The 20,619-nt window shown below is 54.9% G+C and overlaps 2 protein-coding genes across 2 annotated transcripts; one reads left to right on the forward strand and one right to left on the reverse strand.

The window, feature by feature from the left end:
- Nucleotides 1–4,734, reverse strand: LOC141734850 (olfactory receptor 14J1-like). The gene is made up of 2 exons (XM_074567065.1): nt 3,891–4,734; nt 1–80 (listed from the first exon to the last, which is right to left on the reverse strand). The coding sequence occupies exons 1-2, from the start codon at nt 4,732–4,734 to the stop codon at nt 1–3; spliced, it is 924 nt and encodes a 307-aa protein (XP_074423166.1).
- Nucleotides 4,735–9,068: 4,334 nt separating this feature from the next.
- On the forward strand, nt 9,069–9,959 carry LOC141734899 (olfactory receptor 14C36-like). Its single transcript, XM_074567167.1, has one exon. It carries the CDS (start codon nt 9,192–9,194, stop codon nt 9,957–9,959), a length of 768 nt encoding a protein of 255 aa, XP_074423268.1. The 5' UTR covers nt 9,069–9,191.
- The last annotated feature ends 10,660 nt before the right edge of the window (nt 9,960–20,619 follow it).

Raw genomic sequence — 20,619 nt, forward strand, 5'->3', positions numbered from 1 at the left:
TTATTCCTGCTTCTGAATCAGTTTCTTCAGTGTGTCTTTGAGCTCCTGGTTCCTCATGCTGTAGATGAGGGGGTTCAATGCCGGGGGCAGCAGTGAGTACAGAACAGCCATCAACAGATCCAGTGACCGGGACGAGGTGGAGGGGGGCTTCAGGGAGGCAAACATACCAGTGCTGACATACAGGGAGACCACGGCCAGGTGAGGGAGGCAGGTGGAAAAGGCTTTGTCCTGTCGCTGCTCAGAGGGGAACCCCAGCACGGCCCTGAAGATCTGCACGTAGGACAGCACACTGAAAATTAAACACCCAAACCCAAGAGGGACACTAACCACAAGAAGCCAGGCTTCCCTGAGAGAGGAGTTGGAGCAGGAGAGCTTGAGGATCTGGGGGATCTCACAGAAGGACACAGCATTGCCTTGGCAGAGCGGTAGTGAAAATGTGTTGGCAGTTTGCAGCAGAGCGTGGAGCAAACCACTGCCCCAGGCAGCTGCTGCCATGTGGACACAAGCTCTGCTGCCCAGGAGGGTCCCGTAGTGCAGGGGTTTGCAGATGGCAACGTAGCGGTCATAGGCCATGACGGTGAGAAGAAAATATTCCCCTCCAGCCAAGAAGAGAAAGCAAAAGGCCTGTGCAACACATCCATAGTAGGAAATATCCCTGGTGTCCCAGAGGGAATTGGCCATGGATTTGGGGACAGTGGTGGAGATGGACCCAAGGTCGAGGAGGGAGAGGTTGAACAGGAAGAAGTACATGGGGGTGTGGAGGTGGTGGTCACAGGCTACAGCGCCGATGATGAGGCCGTTGCCCAGGAGGGCAGCCAGGTAGATGGCCAGGAAGAGCCAGAAGTGCAAGAGCTGCGGCTCCCGTGTGTCTGCGAACGGCAGGAGGAGGAACTCAGTGATGGAGCTGTTGTTGGACATGTCTCAGGGAATGGGGCACTGTCCATGGAGGAAAAGACAGTGATAAATAAGGGGAGACTTAGACAAAGGTGCTATGGGGCAGATTTACATCCTGGAGGGCAGCTCACAGCTTGGAAGGACACCTCCAGCCCAGCGTCCTGATGATGGTATCTCGTTAAGGGATGACATGAACATTGCTGGGCAGCTGCTCTGAGCCCCCGTGCTCTTCAGGGGACAGTGGGCAAGATGCTGGCGAGCTGCACCACGGCTCTGTGGAGCTCTGGCTGCAGAGGAGGTGGTTCATGCTTTGGACCCCACAGCCCTGAGGGCAGAGGCTCTGCTGGGTGGGAGAGAGGCAAGGGCGTTTGCTCGGAGGAAGGGGTCTGCATTGGAGGGCTTTTCTGAATTCTCCCTCCCACAACATTTCTGGGTTTTGTTCCCCTGTCCCATGCCTTTGCCCTGTCGGTGCTCACAGCCCCCATCCCAACCTCTCTGCACTCCTCTTTGCTCTGCAGAAACCTGCCTGTTGGCAGGGCACGGGCTGGGACATGTTCATGCTCACAGGTGGAAAAGGGCAGGTCAGCACAACGCTGAGGGGTCCAGCAAAGGTGATGCTGGTGCTGTCCATAGGCAGAAGAGAGGATGAAGGCCCTTTAGGAGGCTCCTAGCAGATCTACTGGTCACTCAAAGTTACAGTCCAGGAATCTCAGTGACTTGTTCAAACTTGAGAGCTCCTTTTCCATAGTGTTCTCTCTCCCCACCACGCAACAGTAGGAAACAAAAACCCCAGACCCTGCAAAGCTTTACAGTAAGGGGGGTTTACAATGTGGCCAGCCCTATCGATACTGGGGGAAGATACAGCCGTCCCCAGGCTCACACATTCCCAGACCCTGGCAGATCCCGGACTTGGGCTGTCTGCAAACTCCTGCGCACCAAGATCTGTTGTGCACATCACGTCAGGGGGACGTTTCCCCACCCCTGAATGCACCCTGCACAGTGTGGTGCCTTCACACGTTGACTGTGGGGCCACATGTGGGGCAGCAGGGCTGTGCTGGTGCAGGGATGAGGACGTGTACAGGAGCCACACTGCCAGGACATCCCAAAATCCCTAAACACCAGCCAGGCACGGCTGTTCCCCCAGTCACTGTGATGGCTCTGGGATTCCAAGAGGCACCATGGGTTGGAAGCGTAGGGTGGGCACCACGACCCCCAGCTCTGCCAGCAGACCTTCTGAAGCCCCAGCAGCTCCCAAATGTCGGAAGGGGACTCACTGCCCCTCCCAGGGTTGGGAGTCTCTTGGGGCCAGCAGCCGCTGGCACTACCTGCCAGGAGCCACAAGACACAGTGGCCAGCGTGGATTCCTGCACCGCACCTCACAGTGCCTCCCCTCCTATGTGACCTTCGTCTCTCAGGAGCACCGCTGGGTGTGAAGGGGAGCTGCTGGAGCTCTTCTCTGCTGACCCCCATGGCCCCCAGCTCTGCCCTGGTGCCAGCTCACAACCACTCCCACAGTCCTTCTGCAAGTCTGTGTCTCTGCCTGGACCTGGCCGCCGTGGTGTGCCTGCGTGGCCCCGAGATCCCAGACGGGCTCTGCTTGGAGACCACGTTGTGACCCTGGTCCTTGGTCCGAGTGGGGCTGATGATCTGGCCAGGGATCATGACAGAATGGACAGGACAAGAGACGGCAAGGACAAGAAGCACGAAGGGAAATTGCAAATGAGATTAAGGGAAGAAAAGAAGTATACATACATATTTTCTATATTTGTATATATAATCAGGATAGTGGGTAAGTACAAGTTGGGTTTGGAAAGCGTGTCTGGAGACTAGCTAGACCTCCTCTTAATGCTAACCCATAAGCTCTCAGTTGGCTCCTTACCCATCACGAGGCAGACGTCCAGGCCCTCCAGCTGCTCTCTCACATAAAGGGCAACTGCCCCTCCTCGACTTTCCAGCCTGTCCTGAAAGAGCCTGTGTCCTTCCGTTGCAACCCTCCAGTCCAGGGAGTAACCACACCATGTCTCCATGACACCAGGAAGGTCATAGCCCTGCAACTACCCACAGCTCTCTAACTCACCGTGTGCATTAGTGTATGGGCACTTTAGCACCTTGGGTTCCTGAACAGGGGTTGGGGAATTTCTCCATCATGGTGCCTTGAAGGCACTTCTTGCTGACAGACGAAGATTTCAAAGAGCACATCACAAAAAATTATTTTTTATTCTCACGGGTATATTTTATTCCTTTTCAGTTTCGATAAGAGATGGTAGCAGCATTCTCCGGTTGATGTTGCTCCAGTGAGCCTCCTAAGGAGTTTGAGACCGGCAGGAGACGCAGTCCCTTGAGGTCTGAGACCGTAGGGACAACCTTGTCCTTCCCTGCCCAGCCCTGCGCTTTCTCTCATGAACCTCCACCTGCCTTCGTTAGAGAACTGACTGCACGCAGGCAAAGAAGGGTTTTTCCTATTTTTCAGTAGCAAAGTCCAGGATTCCTTCTTAGAAATGAGACCTGTAGTTGTGACACCGGGCCTGAGCTTCTCTCATGGGCACAGCAGCTCCTGGGGCAGAAGAGAGGGAGCGTTTTCCACCCCACCAGCCCCAAGCCTGGAGGGCACCAATGGCGTGAGGAAGTGGAGGCCAATCGCTCTCTTTTTCACACCTTTGGTCCCTAGGATAACAACCTCCCCCTTGAATGCCTTATGCGCCCCACTCCCCAGGGCGGCACAAACATCCTGCTCCTGGGGCACCGTTTCCAGAAGGCCTCTGGGTCAGACAGACCAGGCTCTTGCCGCTGGAGAAGTGTGGTGATTCCTAAAACTTGTTTACAAAGATAGTGTTCAAGCGCAGAAGAAAAGGACCAAATCACCAAGCCTGGCCTGAGAGAAACTCAGAATTGCCTGTAAAGAGAGAAGGGCAGCTTATTCCTGCTGCAACAGCAGACAGTGGATGAGTCTCTTTAGTGCCTCCTTGAGCTCCTGGTGTAGATGAGGGGGTTCGCTGTGGGAGGCACCACTGCATACAGAACAGCCACCACCAGATCTAGGGAAGGGGACGAGATGGAGGGAGGCTTCAGGTAGGCAAACATGGCAGAGATGGCAAACAGGGAGACCACGGCCAGGTGAGGGAGGCAGGTGGAAAAGGCTTTGTGCCGCCCCTGCTCAGAGGGGATCCTCAGCACGGCCCTGAAGATCTGCACGTAGGACAGGACAAGGAACAGAAAACACCCGCAAGCTACACAAAGACTGACCACAGTAAACCCAGCTTTCCTGACATAGGAGTCCGAGCAGGAGAGCTTGAGGAGCTGGGGGATTTCACAGAAGAACTGGCCCACAGCATTGCCTTGGCAGAGGGGTAGGGAAAATGTGTTTCCAGTGTGAATCACCGCGTTGAGGAAACCACCGCCCCAGGCAGCTGCTGCCATTTTGATGCAAGCTCGGCTGTCCATGAGGGTCCCGTAGTGCAGGGGTTTGCAGATGGCAACGTAGCGGTCATAGGCCATGACGGTGAGAAGATAGTATTCTGAAGAAACAAAGAAGAGAAACCAAAAGACCTGGGCAGCGCATCTACAGTAGGAAATAACCCTGGTGTCCCAGAGGGAGTTGGCCATGGATTTGGGGACAGTGGTGGAGATGGAGCCCAGATCAAGGAGGGAGAGGTTGAGGAGGAAGAAGTACATGGGGGTGTGGAGGTGGTGGTCACAGGCTACAGCGCCGATGATGAGGCCGTTGCCCAGGAGGGCAGCCAGGTAGATGGCCAGGAAGAGCCCGAAGTGCAAGAGCTGCAGCTCCCGCATGTCTGCAAATGCCAGGAGGACGAACTCGATGGTGCAGCTGACGTTGGACATTTGGTCCTTCCAGGGATGGGTGACTGTCCGAGGAGGAAAAGACAAGCTCAGAGACTTGTTTGAACAAAGCCCGTTGCATTTGACAACAAAACTCCCCACAGTGCCTTCTGAGTTCTCTGGGGGACCTTCCATCAGGTCTCCAGCTTAAACTCCAGTTTGTGCTGAAGAGGTGCGCCGTGAGGATCAGGGTCCTCTGCCCATGGGTTCAGAGGTGTTGCTCCGGCTCTGCAGCAGGGTTAAACACAGAGCCATTTGGTTGCTGTTCCAAGGGCAGGACGCCCTGAGCTGGGTGAGGAGTACTTAGTCTTGTTACCCAGCGGGTGTATTCCCAGTGACCATCATGAGAGGTGAAATAAGGACCATGCCCAGCTGCTTCCTGGAGGCAAGAGGACAGGATTCATATCCTCCTACTCTTCCTCCTTTCCAAGATTTCAGTCATGTCACTGTCAGCTCTCTCTCAAGGCAAGGAAAGGGAGCAGGCAGAGGTGACGTGGCCCATTGCAGAGGGCTTTATCCCTGTCCTTATGTCAATGCACCACATGCACCGTTTCTCCAAGCACTCAATGAATAACACAGTCCAAGACATGCTTGCGTGTAAATGCATGCTCCGACGCATGCGTTTTTTGAGCGGTGAAGGTTCAGCAGTTTCACTGCCTGTTCTGCAGGAAATGAGGGGGAGCAGGTGAGTTTAGACTCTCCAAGTACAGACTCATTTACTTTTCAGCTGCCTGCCTCTTGTCTTCATTGCAACGGCAGAAATTCTCGGCTTTCCCTCATCTCTCAGGGTAAACACTGCCAAGCCACTCGAGGCCAAAAGAGCTCCCTGTAACCTCGTGCAGACTCCCGAGAGGGAGCGTGCTCGTTGGTCTTGCCCGCAGCTGCCCTGTGCTTCCACCTCTCCCAGCTAGAGGACGACTGCACTCGGAGGTCACTCTGCAAAGGACTCAGGACTCTGCTAAGAACAGGAGAGTCCAGTTTCAGAGGGCAAATCTCCAAAGTGCTGTCTCTTTCTCAGCCGGGCTAGGGAGAGTGGCAGGGAGGATGTGAAAAGGCGCCTGACTCAGATGTGAAAACCAGGGACTGTCGCCTACCAGAAGGAGCTTCCAGGAGAGCCGTGCTCTTCTGGAGCACTGTCCGCAGCCTGCCAGGACATGCTGGGGGACAGTCAGGTGTCCTAAAGGTGGGGTCTCCTTAAAAGAGAGCGGGCATATTCCCCAAGCACACTCACTGCACTGCCACAGCTCCAGGAATGGACATCTCATTGCCATAAAGGCAGCTCCACGGAAGGACCCTCAGAGCCTGAACTGCAGGGGAACCCCCCGCACCCTGCCCTTTATCCCCAGGAGTCTTGAAAAGAGGGACAAGAGCAACAGTGAGAGATGGAGAAACAAGGATCATCACCACGTTCCTCCTACCAAAGGCGGCTTGGAGAGACAGAGAGAGGCAGGCAGCCTGTCAGGAAGGCCTTCCCCTTACCTAGGTGTGTGCACCACCTTCCAGTGGCGACATTGCCGGCCAGTTGCTCTCAGCCCCTTTGTCATGCAGCAGGAAAAGGGCATGTTGTGGCAGAGATGCAACTCTCTTCTGCTGGAGATCTGGCTGCAGAGATGACACATGCCTTAGACCCCATGGCCTTGAGGGTAGAGGACTCTGTTGGGTGGGAGAGGAGACAACGGGGCATGCTTAGAGGCAGGCGTCTGCACTGGAGACGCTGGAAGGGAATTGTCTGGATCCCGTCTCCTACTACAGAAGAGCAGAGCTCTTTCTCTGTATCTGTGCTCACAGACCCCATCCCACCCTCTGCGTGCTCACCTCTGCCCTCCAGAAACCTCCCAGTGCTTGACGCTTTTCCGGAGAACCTCTGTGTTTGCAGCTGCTGAGGAGCACTTCAGAAGAGCCCTGATGGGAATGATGGCAACTGCCAAGGAGATGGTGGTGCTGCCTGTAGGCTGGGGGAGCAGTGGCGGGTGAGGAGACTTCCTGAGGTCCCTCAAACCCCTCTTGATCATTCAGAGTAACATTTTAGGGGTCCCACTCCCAAATCTAAACCCCCAAAACTCTTTCCATCTCCCTGTTGACAATGGGGGAAAACTGAAAAAAAAAAACCAAACAAAAGAAACCCAATCAAAGCAATTCAGAGGCAGGAAAGATCTTTCTGGTACCTGGTGACTAAACTTTCCCCTGGAAAATTCCCCATCTCAAAATGTCCCTGTGGTGAGCTAGAGCTGTGACCATCTCTGAGCAACCTGCTCTAGTGGGAGGTGTCCCTGCCCATGGCAGGGGGGTTGGAACTAGATCATCTTTAAGGTCCCTTCCAACCCTAACGATTCTATGATTCTATGATTTTATGATCCTTATCCCACATAATACTCTCCAGATGGAGAGTAGATGGAGAGTGACCAGGCCCCGTCCGGAGTTGCTGCTTCCACCCAGAACTTCTCCCTGCAGTGCCATGGGCAGTTCCCCCTTCTCAATCACCCCTGAGAAGCAGTGAGAGCCATCCTGACAGATCCCATGGCTGTCAGATGTGGCAGCTTTGGAAGACCTCTCTGGGAACATCAGCTGCACTGACCTGCAGCCAGAGACTTACTGTGTCCAGGACTGGGAAGATTTCCCCCTCTGTGATCCCGCCCTCTGTCCTCCCACTCCAGGCTGCCTTTAATTTCTCTCCTGGTTGCCCATCACGTCTTGTCACTGCCCTGAGCCCTGCTGCTCTTTGCAGAGGAGCTGCTCCTGGCCTGAGCTCTCTTTCTACAGGGGCCAAGCATCCGTTGCCATGAACTTGCTCGGTCCCAGGAGCTTGTGCCAGCCCAGGAGCACAAGTGCAGCTGAAGGTGTGACTTTCTTTGCCCCACAGTCTCCCCCGAGATGCTCCCTGGTCTCCAGCGCTGACAAAGCAGCAGGGCCCCTCCTGGGGAACCTTCTTGGAAGGAGGCTGAAGTAAACACCTGCATCATCTCTGTCATCTGTGGGGAGAGCGGTGCAGTCCAGCCATGTGATGTGTCCTTTCAGAGCTTGGTTAACTAAGAGAGGTGACAAGCGCTCCCTCTGAAAACCCCTATTCCTCCCCAAATACTAGGCAGTGAGAGGAGGGCTTTGTTTCCCCACGGAGGGCCGTGATGCGAATGAGCCAATGCAGAGGTCTAACTTTGCTTACAGGTCTGCAGGCTCTCAGGTTCATCTCCCTCCAGTTCACGCCACAGACCTACAGGAGGTGGGATTCCCTGTCCCTTGGTTTGGGTGTGCAAAAGATAGGTGTCACGCCTTGTCGAAGCTCTCACCAGAGTCAATGGACATGGATGGAGATCAGTGACAAGTGGTGTCCCTCAGGGGTCCATATTGTGAGCAGTACTGTTTAATATCTTCATCAACGACATAGACAGTGGGATCGAGTGCACTCTCAGCAAGTTTGCGGATGACACCAAGTGCAGTGGTGCAGTTGACACACCTGAGGGACAGGATGCCATCCAGAGGGGCCTGGACAAGCTCAAGAAGTGGGGCCATGTGCAATTCAACAAGTGCAAGTTCAATAAGGCCAAGTGCAGGATCCTGCACCTGGTTTGGGGCAACCCCCGGTACCAATACAGGTTGGGGATGAGGGATTGAGAGCAGCCCTGCGGAGAAGGGCTTGAATGTACTCGTGGATGAAAAGATGGACATGACCTGACAATGTGTGGCCAACTGCATCCAAAAAAAAGCAGATCCTCCTGGAATCTCTGCTAAGGCACATGGAAGATAAGGAGGTGATTAGTGACAGCCAACATGGCTTCACCAAAGGCAAATCGTGCCTGACAAATTTGTTTGCCTCCTATGATGTTGCCACAGCATTGGTATATAAGGGGAGAGCAACCCATGTCATCTACCTGGACCTATGCAAAGTGTTTGACACTGTCCCGCATGACATCCTGGTCTCTAAATTAAAAAGGCATGGATTTGATGGATGGATCGCTTGGCGGATAAGGAACTAGCTAGATGGCCGCACTCAAAGGGTTGCGGTCAACGGCTCATTGTCCACGTGGAAACCAGTGAGGAGTGGTGTTCCTCAGGGGTCAGTACTGGGACCAGTGCTGTTCAACATCTTTGTCGGCAACATGGACTGTGGGATTGAGTGCACCCTCAGCAAGTTTGCTGACAACACCAAGCTGTGTGGCACGGTCGATTTGCTGGAGGGAAGGGACGCCATCCAGAGGGACCTGGACAGGCTTGAGAGTTGGGCCTGGGCGAACCTCATGAAGTTCAACCAGGCCAAGTGCAAGGTCCTGCACCTGGGTCATGGCAATCCCAGGCACAAATACAGATTGTGTGGAGAATGGCTTGAGAACAGAGCCGCGTTCACAGAGACGCGGGAGCTGCAGCTCTTGCACTTCTGGCTCTTCCTGGCCATTTACCTGGCTGCCCTCCTGGGCAACATCCTCATCACCACAGCTGTAGCCTGCGACCACCGCCTCCACACTCCCATGTACTTCTTCCTCCTCAACCTCTCTGTTCTTGATATCGGCTCTATCTCCACCACAGTCCCTCAATCCATGGCCACCTCCCTCTGGGACACCAAGGCAATCTCCTACTCAGGATGTGCTGCCCAGGTCTTTTTTCGATTCTTCTTTTTTGGTGCAGAGTATTCCCTTCTCACTGTCATGGCCTATGACCGCTACGTTGCCGTCTGCAGAACCCTGCGCTACGGGACCCTCCTGGGCAGCAGAGCTTGTGTCCACATGGCAGCAGCTGCCTGGGGCAGTGGTTTCCTCCACGCTCTGCTGCACACGGCCAGTACATTTTCACTGCCGCTCTGCCAAGGCAATGCCATAAACCAGTTCTTCTGCGAAATATCCCAGATCCTCAAGCTCTCCTGTTCAGATGACTACCTGAGGGAATCTGGGCTTCTTGTGTTTAGTCTTGCCTTTGCTTTTGGATGTTTTGTTTTCATTGTGCTGTCCTACGTGCAGATCTTCAGGGCCGTGCTGAGGATCCCCTCTGAGCAGGGACGGCACAAAGCCTTTTCCATGTGCCTCCCTCACCTGGCCGTCGTCTCCCTGTTCATTAGCAGTTGTATGATTGCCTACCTGAAGCCCCCCTCCGTCTCTTCCCCAGCTCTGGACCTGGTGGTGGCAGTTCTCTACTCGGTGGTGCCTGCAGCAGTGAACCCCCTCATCTACAGCATGAGGAACCAGGAGCTGAAGGATGCCCTGAGCAAACTGATTCAATGGGTTCACCTTCAGCAGCAGTAAGCTGCCCATCTCTCCTCACAGGGCCTTCCGAATTTGGGCCAGGACAGGCTTGTACTTTATTTGGTTTGGTATCTGTGATGATCGGACTCATACAGAATGTTTGAATTCAGTCCATATCTCCAGAGGCATGATCCCGCTTTGCCCTTTAACCCCGAGGCTTTAGGTAAATGTGTCGTCGCAGTAGCAGACCTGTCTGCCCGTGGCGCAGCTCCGTAATAAAGGGTGTCTCCCCAGTGCAGCGCCTGGAGGTTGGCTTCTTCTTCTGGCTGAAGTCAGGAATAGGTTCCAGGAACTTCCCTCTCCATGGGCTGCTGCAGCGCTTGCTTCTCCATGGGCTCATGGGAAGGGTCAGAGGGAATGAGGGATGGACTCAGCTGCGTCACGTGGGTGCCCAGTGCCACTGGGGATGGGGAACGGGCTCTGAATTGCCTGCTCAGGGCTGTTCCACTTGCAGCAGAGCTGAACGGTAGCTGCCCGGCTTTCTGGAAGGGAACCCGGAGCCCCCAGGAGAGCAGAGGGCATGTACAGGAGCCATGTTCCTGAGGTGGGCCTGACAGAACAAGAGACTGTCCAAGTGATGTTATCCAAAGGTGAAGCACTGTATTTAAGTATCCACAAGCAGACAAGGTCTCTGCCAAGACCAGGAGAGGCAGTGGGGAGCCAGAAAGACCAAGACAAGCACACTGCTGGGCGATTAACGTCTTCCTTAGTAAAAGAACATGGGTGGGTCAACATGCTCCCTGGCCAACATCCGGAGTCAGAGGGAATGCTTTGTGCTCCTTCCACAGCTGCAGACCTCTGCGAAGTGCTCCCATCTACCCAGAGCTGCTTCCCAGCCTGACCAGCGTGGAGTTACGCCATGGCCCAGGGCACCACAACCCCCTTTTGCTGCAGAGTGGCACCACCAGCTCCAGGCCCTGCAGGGAACACGGGGAGGAGAGCAGGAGCAGCAGGAGGTGTGAGGATCAGAGGAGGGATGGGGAGAGGTCAGACAGGAGAGGATCCAGGCTGAGAATTTCCTCACAGAGAAGAATGCTGGTGCTCAGCTAATCCAAGGCAGTGCCAAGGGTTTGGTTACCCTAAAGCATGCTCGTGGTGCAGCGTCAGCAGTGCACGCTGTCCTGGTACACTAGCAGGCCTGGGGAGTAGCTGAAGGATGGGTGTCCCCCGCTCGCCATCATCCCTCCTGAAGGGTGGCACCAAAAGGGAGGCTGTGACCCTGTGTCAGGGCTTGCACTGAAGGAAGAATAGACCCAGAAGCCACTTTATTTCACTGCTGTCCTTCAGTCCCTGCTGGACCACTCCATGACCTGGAGACAGCCTCCCTTGCCCAGCCTGCCAGTCCTTTCAACGTGACCGTCTCCATCCTCCTGCTGGGCTCAGTGGCTGTATCAGTAGGACAGGCAGTCCGGCCCTGCCCCTGTCCATGCCCAGAGCCCTGCAAACCACAGAGCAGGTGCGACTGGAAACCAGCAGCTGGAACACAGCTGAGACTGGGCAGTGCCAGCCCCACCACTCCCCACCAGAGCAGCTCTCCACGGTCACTAAAGGACTCAACACTGCTTGTGGAGCCAGGTGTCCCTTGGAGGCTTCAGCCACTGGCACTACCTGCTGGGAACTGTGCACCCAGTGCCACGTGTCGGTGCCCTGCACTGCAGCTCGTGGTGCCTCCTCTCTCAGGAGAACCACTGGCTGTGTTACTCCCTGACCAGTTGTGCAGAGGAGCTGCTGGAGGTCTTCTCTCTTGAGCCCCATGGCCCCTGGCTCTGCTCTGGTGTCAGCCCCTGGGTACCACCACACTTCCTCTGTGCTGGGCTGTGCTGTTTTTTCGTATCTCCACTGGTGCTCCTCTGGGACCGTGCGGGGACCCCCGGTGCATATCATAGAATCATAGAATCATAGAATCATAGGGTAGGAAGGGACCTCTGGAGATCAGCTAGTCCAACCCCCTGCCAGAGCAGGGTCACCCAGAGCAGGTGGCACAGGAACGCGTCCAGGCGGGTTCGGAATGTCTCCAGAGTTGGAGACTCCACCCCACCACCTCTCTGGGCAGCCTGTGTCAGGGCTCTGACACCCTCAAGGTCAAGAAGTTCCTCCTCATGGTTAGGTGGAACTTTCTATGTTCAAGTTTGTGCCCATTACCTCTTGGCCTGTCCCCGGGCATCACTGGAAAGAGCCTGGCCCCATCCTCCTGACACCCACCCTCTAAGTATTTATAAGTGTTGATAAGGTCCCCCCTCCGCTGTCTTTTTTCCAGACTGAAGAGACCCAAATCCCTCAGCCTTTCTTCATCAGAGAGGTGTTCCAGTCCCCTAATCATCTTGGTAGCCCTATCTATGCTTGGAGGGGACCACCTGGCTACCCCATCACAGGGCATCCCATCGAGGACACACTTGGACACCGTTATGGCAGGTTGACCTTGTGCAGCAGCCCAAAACCCACCCTGCTTTTCAGCCACTGCCCTCTCCTGGAGGACTGGGAGAGAATGGAAGGCGAAAAGTCTCATGGATCAAGATAATGACAGCTTGAACAGAGAAAATAAATACATGAATAAATAAATAAGGTGTGCGTGGATGCAAAGCCAAAAGAGGAATTCACGCACTAATTCCCATTGGAGGGAGATGTCTAGACACTTCTTGAAAGCAGGCCCTCAACGTCTCACGGGAAGACATACGCCATAACCCTGCGCGACTTACGGCACGGAACGTCCCCTTGCTCTGTTCAGGCTGGCTGTCGTGGCTGTGCCTCTGAGCGCTGCCTTGCCCACTCCCACTTTTGGGGCAGGGAGTGTTTGAGAGACAAGGCCTTGACACTGTGTGAGCACTGCTCAGCACTAACCAGAACGCCCATGTGTTAATAGCACGATTTTAGCCACCAATGCAAAGCACAGCACTGTACGGGCTGCTGTAAGAGCTCCATCCCAGCCGTACCAGTACAATTCTGCTTGGTGTGAGGATCTGGCCTGGGGATAGGGAGGGGTGGAAAGGATAAAAGACAATGAGGACAAGACAAAGAGAGGCAGAAAGGAGCTTTTCTAAAGAGTTTTAGGGGTGGAGGGGAAGGGGGAAATCGCCATGACAGTGGATCAGCGCTAGATCAGGAGAAAGCACTGCCCAATCTGACCTAACCGTAAAGTTCTCCCTGCTCAGGGCAGACCATGATGCTCGAGACCTCCAGAGGTCACTTCCACGCCATACCCCTGTAGGGGGAGAGAATGGACGGTGGGTGCGAGGGTAGTGAACACTGGTGCGTGTTGAGGATTTGCTGACATTTGTAATCCCTGGTCAACCCTGTCCTCAGGATTACACAGTGACTGAGTTCATCCCCAAAAGGAGGATGGGCACGAGGCACCAGGAGTCCAACTAGCACAGGGGTACCACAGAAAATTTCTCAGAAATATTGCCGGGCATTCCAGAATCACAGAGTATGGAGTGTTGGAAGAGGCCTGCGTAGACGGCCTAGTCCAATCTCTTGTTAAGCGAGCTTGGCCACCTGGGGCAGGTTGTCCAGGACTGGGATTGAATATCTCCACGGAGGGAGACACCACAATCTCTCTGGGCAACCAGTTCCCGTGATCAGCCACCCACAGTCAAGAAGTGTTTTCTTACGTTCAGATGAAATGTCATGTCTTTCAGTTTGTGCCCGTGGCCTCTTGTCTTGTTGCTGGGTATCCCTGAGAGCCTGACTCCCTCTTCTCCATGTCCTCCCATCAGATATTGATGGACTTTGACAAGAACCCTCTTGGAGCCGGCTCTTCTCCAGGCTGAACAGTCCCAGCTCGCTCAGCCTCGATTCACGTGAAGGGTGCTCCGGTCCATTAACCATCTTCGTGGCTCTTCATCGGACACACTCCTCTAAGCCCATGACCCTCCTGTTCTGGGGAGTCCAGCACTGGGCACAGCACTGCAGAAGTGGTGTTACCAGCGCTGAGGAAAGAGGAAGGCTCACCATCCTCATCCTGCTGGGAATGCTATTCCTAATGCACCCCAGGAAGCTCTTGATCTTCTGTGCCACAAGGCCACACTGGGGAGAATGACCTCCCTTGACCTGCTGGCCACACTCTTCCCTGTGCAGCCCACAATTCCATTGGCCTTCTTGGCGACAAGGGCACATTGCTGGCTCATGGATAATTTACTGTCTACCAAGACCCCCAGATCCTTTTCTTCAGCTGCTTTCCAGCAGGTCCACCCCTAACCTATACTGGTGCCTGACGTTCTTCCCATAGAAGCTGAAAGGAGCCTAGACAGAACGATGGAATGGCCAATGGAAAATCCCGTACCACAGATGTCATGCTCAGGGTACAAATGGGGTTAGCCGGGGGGTGGGTACCCACTATCGCTGCTCGGAAAGGTACCGAATTGCACCAGCAGCTGCATGGCCCTGGCTGCCGGCTGGGGTTAAACCACACCACCTCTGCTGTTTTTGTGGTAATGAGCCCTCAGGTGCCAAATTCCCAAACTGCAGATCTCTAAAGACTGAGCCAGCCTCAAGAGAAGTCCAAGTCAGAAGCAAACCTCCAGCTTTCTGAGGGTGTTTAGCAGGCCCTGCTGAAGTCCCTCACTGGAGGGACCACGGAGGGAACGAGCTGTCAAGGGTCCTGTCCCCGGGGGCTGGAGAAGCAGGAACTTGGAGACACTTGGTACAGGAGGAAATGTAAATGTGGAGATCACTGATGTGATCTGATGTGCCCTGATGTGCTTCCCCAAGCAGGATGGCTTACCCACCTCCCCTAGAGATGGGGCTCTTCTGACTTTTTTCGGAAGAAATAAACCGTCTATCTTCTTCTGCAAATTACTCCTAATGTAACTCCTTATTGGTACAGCCTATTTCCTGCCATTTTTCCTGGGATATTTTTGTTGTTTGCTTTAATCCTGTCTTGTTTTTATTCCATTTTTTTTCTACTTGTGATAATGATTTCCAAACCCAAACGTCATTAGTCGTACCGCTTCTACATCGGTCCCTACCAGTCTTGTATGACCCAGAAACTTTGAGAAGCCATAATCTTTGTGCATTTCAATAAAATAAATTACCCTGCACTGACTTGTCTGTCCAAAATGCTTCCTCTGAGGCCTTCTACGGAGCTGCAGGGGCAGTGCCTGTCTCCAGAGGAGGACAGGAAAAGAGTCCCAAGCACAGCCCCGTGGCCAAGGAGGATGCCCCTTGCTCTTTCCAAATTTGCTCTTTCCTCCTCCACGCTCTCCGTCTGAGCCCTTCTGTTAGTTTAAGGCTTGAGCGCTCTTTCAGCTTGCCGACAGTCCTGCTGCACGGCAGCAACAGGCGCTGGGTCCTTCTGTGACAGAGCTGGACTCCAGAAGAGAATTTCCATCATGAAATGGGATTTCCTTTGCGCAGCGCCTGAAGGCTTCCGTCTTCTGCCAGAGTTGCTCTCCAGAACATGCTCTAGAAAGTGCCCCGGCGAGGAAAACACCAGGGAAGAGCCAAAGTGTGTGTGTGTGTGTGTGTGTAAAGGGTGTAGGCACAGAGCAGTGTCCTCGCACACCCACACCTCCGGGGAGAGGGGTGAAGGAGTGGCAGAGCAGGGTCTGGTCTGTGCCTTTGTTGGCTGGCCACAGCGGGGAAGGTGCCCCATGGTGGTGGTCACAGCCCAGCCCCTTGCAGCCACCGTTGGCAGTGCGGGGCTCCCCCCGGCTCAGAGAGGCGGTTTGTCCCCCCGAGAAGGGCCACCAAATGCCTGGCTCAGAAGTCCGTCTTTGCCTCGTAAAGAGGAGACTTAAGCACGGACACGGTGTGCACGGGGGCAGATGAACCCGAGCAAGCGCAAACGCAAAGGCGGGGTGGGGGTCGCCGTCCTCCCCCCTCCAGATGCCGGGGTCCTCTCCAGCTGCTGGGGAAGGGGAGGGCCCAGACACCTGGGCTCCCTCCACCAAGCTTGACCATACTCCTCTGCCCCCCCAGTTAAAAGCAGCTGTTAATTACTTGGGGGGGGGGGGGGGGGGGTGTCACCAGGAGTGCCCCCCCCAATACCTCCTGGGGGTCCTGCTGTGTAGGGGAGGTGGGGGGTGTGTGTCCTGGGGGGACCCAGGCAGGGGGGGCTAATCCCCACCATGGGGCTGAAGGGACATTGGTGAGGTGTAAGGGGACATATGGGTCTCAGAGGCCCTTTGGGGGGGCTATGGGGGGACTGAGGAGGCATTGAGGGGGGTCTAAGGGAACCCAGCAGGGACTGAGGTGACATTTGGGGGGACTGAAGGAGCATGTGGGGGTTGAAGGGGACATTGTGGGGGGCTGAGGGGACCCAGAATCAGTTTAATGGGACACGGTGGGGGCTGAGGGCACATTAGTGGGGGGCTCTGGAGGGCTGAGGGGACACTGGGGTGCTGAGGGGGACCCAGGGGGGTTGAGAGGACGTGGGGGGACACTGTGGGGGCTGTGGGTGCCCGGGGATGTGATGGTACCCAGGGGGGCATGAGGAGGAGGGGACCCAGGCGTCCAGGGGGGACCCAGGCATCCGGGGAGTGACTCCTCCTCCCCCCGCAAGGGAAACTGAGGCACACACAAGCCCTGGGGGTGGGGTGGGGGTGTGTGTCCTGGAGGGACCCAGGTGTCCGGGCATCCCCCCGTCCCGGTTTGGGGATTGCCATGGGGTGAGGGACAAATTTGGGGGATCCCAAAATTTAGGGGGGGGGCACAATTGAGGGCAGCCGTACATGAGGGGGGTGTCCCATAGATTGAAGGGTGGCCCTACTTGGGGGGTACCCCAGGGTTTTGGGTGGGTGAAGGGTCCTGTGGGGGCTGGGGGCATGTTTTATGAACGTAACCCAGCAATTTATCAAAGTCAGTGGTGAATGTGGCAGCGCTTTACGAGATGGGCCACGGAGGTGATCCGAGGGCGGAAGCCCCTCTCCTAGGAAGACAGGCTGAGAGAGCTGGGGGTGTTCGGCCTGGAGAAGAGAAGGCCCTGGGGAGACCTTCGAGCCCCTTCCAGTCCCTAAAGGGGCTCCAGGAGAGCTGGGGGGGCTGTTTTCGAGGGCACGGAGCCATAGGACGAGGGGCGATGGCTTTAAACTAGAGCGGGGCAGGTCTGGATTAGCCGTGAGGAGGAAGTTCTTCACGCTGAGTGTCCTGTAGAGCAGGTAGTCTTTATTAGCAGCGCTGGGGTCCCACTGGGGATTCTCCACCGTAAGTGCTCCCACAACGATCTTATTCTGAGCGGTTTATATTTACAAAACTGTTACCTAGTCATTCGTTTTCCCTAAAGCATTAACATAAGCACGCCCACTCCCAGAACCAATTGCACAAGCATGAGGCAAGTTATTCCGCGGTCTTTGCTTCCACCTAGTATCCATTTTCAGGAATTGCAGTCACTCTGGTGGCCATATACTTCATCTGCTGGTTGTATCTTCCTCTTTGTCAGTTGCCCTCCCGATGAACTTTCCTCTTTAGCAATCCTCGATGCATGCCTGCTACTGATTTGTTTACATAGGTGATTTATTACTACCCGTTTGGCAGCACTTGCCTAAACCATCACCTAAACCCATCACCTTGACAGGCTGCAGGATCGAGCCTTGGTTCCTGACTCCAGGGCACGCGTTTTTCCAATGTCCTCGCGCTTTGCAGATCGCGCCCTGATCTTCTGCTAAACGAGTTCCCCTCCCAATTTCTCTGTAGCCTCCTCTACTTCCCCGGGCGCCGTTCATTCTTCCCGCAGCAGCTCCGGTCTATGCAGCAATTAATCTCCCTTCTCTTTGATTCTCCCTCTCCTTTTCTCTGTTATTCTAGATGGACCAAGCTACTTACAGCAGTGTTCCCAAGTCCCTCGAATCTGCTCCTTCTAAATTTTGGTGTTTCATTCATATATCTGGGGCAGATTGTCCCATAAAAATAGAGGCCAATCGCACAGCCTCCTCTGACTTCTTGGGGTCCAAGTTCGTCTATTTCCTAGCAGTATTCTTTAATTGTTCCATAAATGCAGGTGGCGATTCATTTGGTTCTTGTTTAACCTCAAATAATGGCTTTTGGCATAGCATGTCTCATTTCAAATAACAAGCATCTCTGATACGTGGTTAAGAGCCCCCGGGGTCCCGGTTGATTTGGGTCCCAGCCCGGGTCCGTAGTAGGAAAATTCTGATCCACTGTTCCCTGCCAGTCTCCATTAGTGTGTGCTCCAGCAGCAGCGGGAAGTCGCAGCCTCTGCCAGTCGGCTCTCCCAGTGCCAGAGCTCAAGGGGGGGCACCAGGCTCTGATGTGCACCTTCCTCCAGAAAGAGCAGAAACTCCTACCCGGAGCTCAGAGCGGGACACTGCAGACAGAGGCAATGCAGGCTTCCCGGGATGGCGGGGAACCCCATCCAAAGCCATAGCTGCCTCAGGATTTGGGGACAGGACCAGAGGACCACAGCTATGCTGGGCTGGAGGTGTCAGGAGAAGGGAGAAAGCAGACAACAGCAGCCCAGAGCTGTGTCACAGAGGGGTAGAGTTGGGCCATCCATACCTCATGCTCAGTTTTCCCTATGAGCTCTCTTGCACGGCTACAGGAGGGAGGGGAGGGCAGCCATCCTTACTCTTGAGGTCTTGCATGAAGGCCACTGGCTTCATCATGTTGCCGCTGGTGGCAAAATCCTGGATCATGTCGTTCTGAATAATGCACAACATGCAAAAGCCTCCTTGGTGACCGGGAGCAGGAGAGGAGAAGCTAGGATGCTGGGGACAAATCCAGTGTCGTCCTCCAACCAGGACGCCCAGGAGAGATGGAGGCAGTACAGGGGCCAGGGGATCTCTGGTCCCACACAGCTCAGCCACGCTCAGTTTCCCCTACGAGCTCTGTGCTACCGTAGAGCTCTGGGGCATCCCAGGTACCCAGGGACCAGCACACGCCACTCACCCCAGTCGCAGTCCCAGCCACTGCAACCTCCCCAGAGGAGACAGCATCCACGGGGATGGAAACCGTGTCACCAGCACTCGCTGGAGGAGCCCACAGCTCGGCCCTGAGGGGCACATCCCACCGGAGCGCTACAGACGCCGCTGCAAGTCCCGCGTGCTCCCCTTGATCACAGCTTGGAGCAGTGCCCACCAGACCCCTTTCAAAGCCACCCATCAACAGCACCACCTGCCTGTACGCAGCCTTCTGCCCTGCCCTCAGGCAGTCCCCACAGACAGGGGCTCTTTGGGACCCCCAGCTCAGCCCCCAGCAAGCCAGCAAACCCCCATGGCCCCATGTTAGTCCTGCCTACACCCAGCAGAGTCAAAGCCTCCCCACACACAAGGACGCAGAGCTCAGGAACACTGCTACAGCCCGGAAAAGCGAGCCGTATGCAGGAACGACCTCTCCATGGAGAAAGGGGCAGGAGGGAACAAGGAAGGCGCATCCTGACACCCACACAGCCCTTGGCAGGGCCCCCTGCAGAGGTGCTGAGTGCGGCACTGGCAGCAGGACAGGCGGGTGCTCGTCGTGCCTCCTCACCACCGGCATGGCCCCCCGGCCCTGCCACCCACCGAGCCAGCCCCTCCCCACTCACGGCTGCCGCTGTGCTCCTTGGAGAGCCGGGAGTCGGGGAGCGGTGGCGTGGGGGTCAGGCACGGCACCGTGGAGCTGAGGGAGCTGGTGTTTCCTCTGCTCTAGGCTGCTCTGTGGTCTCAGGGCCCCATATGTTGGATCTGCTCTGGTGTCTCCTGTCAGTGAGGACAGAGGGATGCTCTCCGAGCACACTGTGCTCTTCACACAAGTTTTCATGGCTCGCACATGCCTACACTCCGTGAGCGATGTTTACTTGCATAGGACAATTTGTCTTGTCACTCCAAACTAAGCCCTGGAAACCCTCCCTCAGCTTTTGGCTGCAATAGAAAAGGCTGGAAACACTGGAAAAAGGTGCTCAGTCCTCAGCACTAGAAGCTGCATGGGATCAAAATCCCAAAGAAGCCAAGAGTTTGTCTCCAGCACAAAGACACTTGACAGCACTTTGTCTTCACAGGCTGAGGTGTCCTGGACAGACACAACCATCTGAAAGCCTTGGAAACAAAACTCTTCATTACAGGTTTGATACATGGTCCCCTGAAAGGCAGGACATAGATGGAAACCAGGGAAACAGCTGCTCTCAGAGAGAAATACAGATCAATGCTGCCATGCGGCACTTTACATCCTCAGGACAATTCCTGTTGATAGCTAAGAAGTGGAGAGAAGGAAGAATTAGCGTTGTTCCAGCAGAAACACCAGGACCTTGAGGAAGCTGGGGTTGCCTCTCACCCCACCCAAAATGACTGTCCAGAGCTCCTCCGCACTGCAGCTCCCCACTGCATATGGGACGTGGCTTTTGACTGCTGGTCATAGGAGTTATTTCAGTTGACAACTTCATAGCTAGGAAGGTTCACCACCTCCAGGGTAGACAACAGCAGGAACAGAATTCTCCTGTGAGCTAACGTCTGCACTTCTCAAAGCCTTCCAAATATTTCATCAAAAAGAAAAAATTACTTGCTTAGAAACAAATGGACAATTTTCCAAATGCTGGGTGATTCAAGGGTATGGCAAGGAAAGAAAAAAAGAAACAAACAAACAAAAAGGTAAAAATAAAGAAAAAGCATCAGTTTCATGATGGTGTGAAGAAACAGGAAGATGCAAGGCTCTCATAAAAGTCACTTCTACACAGCTGTGGAAAACCTTCAAGAAAATTCTTTCAGTTAGAGGTGCAATCTCCACTATCCACTCT

This window comes from Larus michahellis, chromosome 25, assembly GCF_964199755.1.
Source record: "Larus michahellis chromosome 25, bLarMic1.1, whole genome shotgun sequence".
NCBI lineage: Eukaryota > Metazoa > Chordata > Aves > Charadriiformes > Laridae > Larus > Larus michahellis.

Bases quoted from the DNA above. Each gene is read 5' to 3' on its own strand.
- LOC141734850 (XM_074567065.1), bottom strand. From the start codon at position 4,734: ATGTCCAACGTCAGCTGCACCATCGAGTTCGTCCTCCTGGCATTTGCA. The intron at 81-3,890 runs CAGCGAACCCCC...TGCTGCCCCCGG, and splicing joins GTATGCAGTGGTGCCTCCCA to CATTGAACCCCCTCATCTAC.
- LOC141734899 (XM_074567167.1), top strand. From the start codon at position 9,192: ATGTACTTCTTCCTCCTCAACCTCTCTGTTCTTGATATCGGCTCTATC.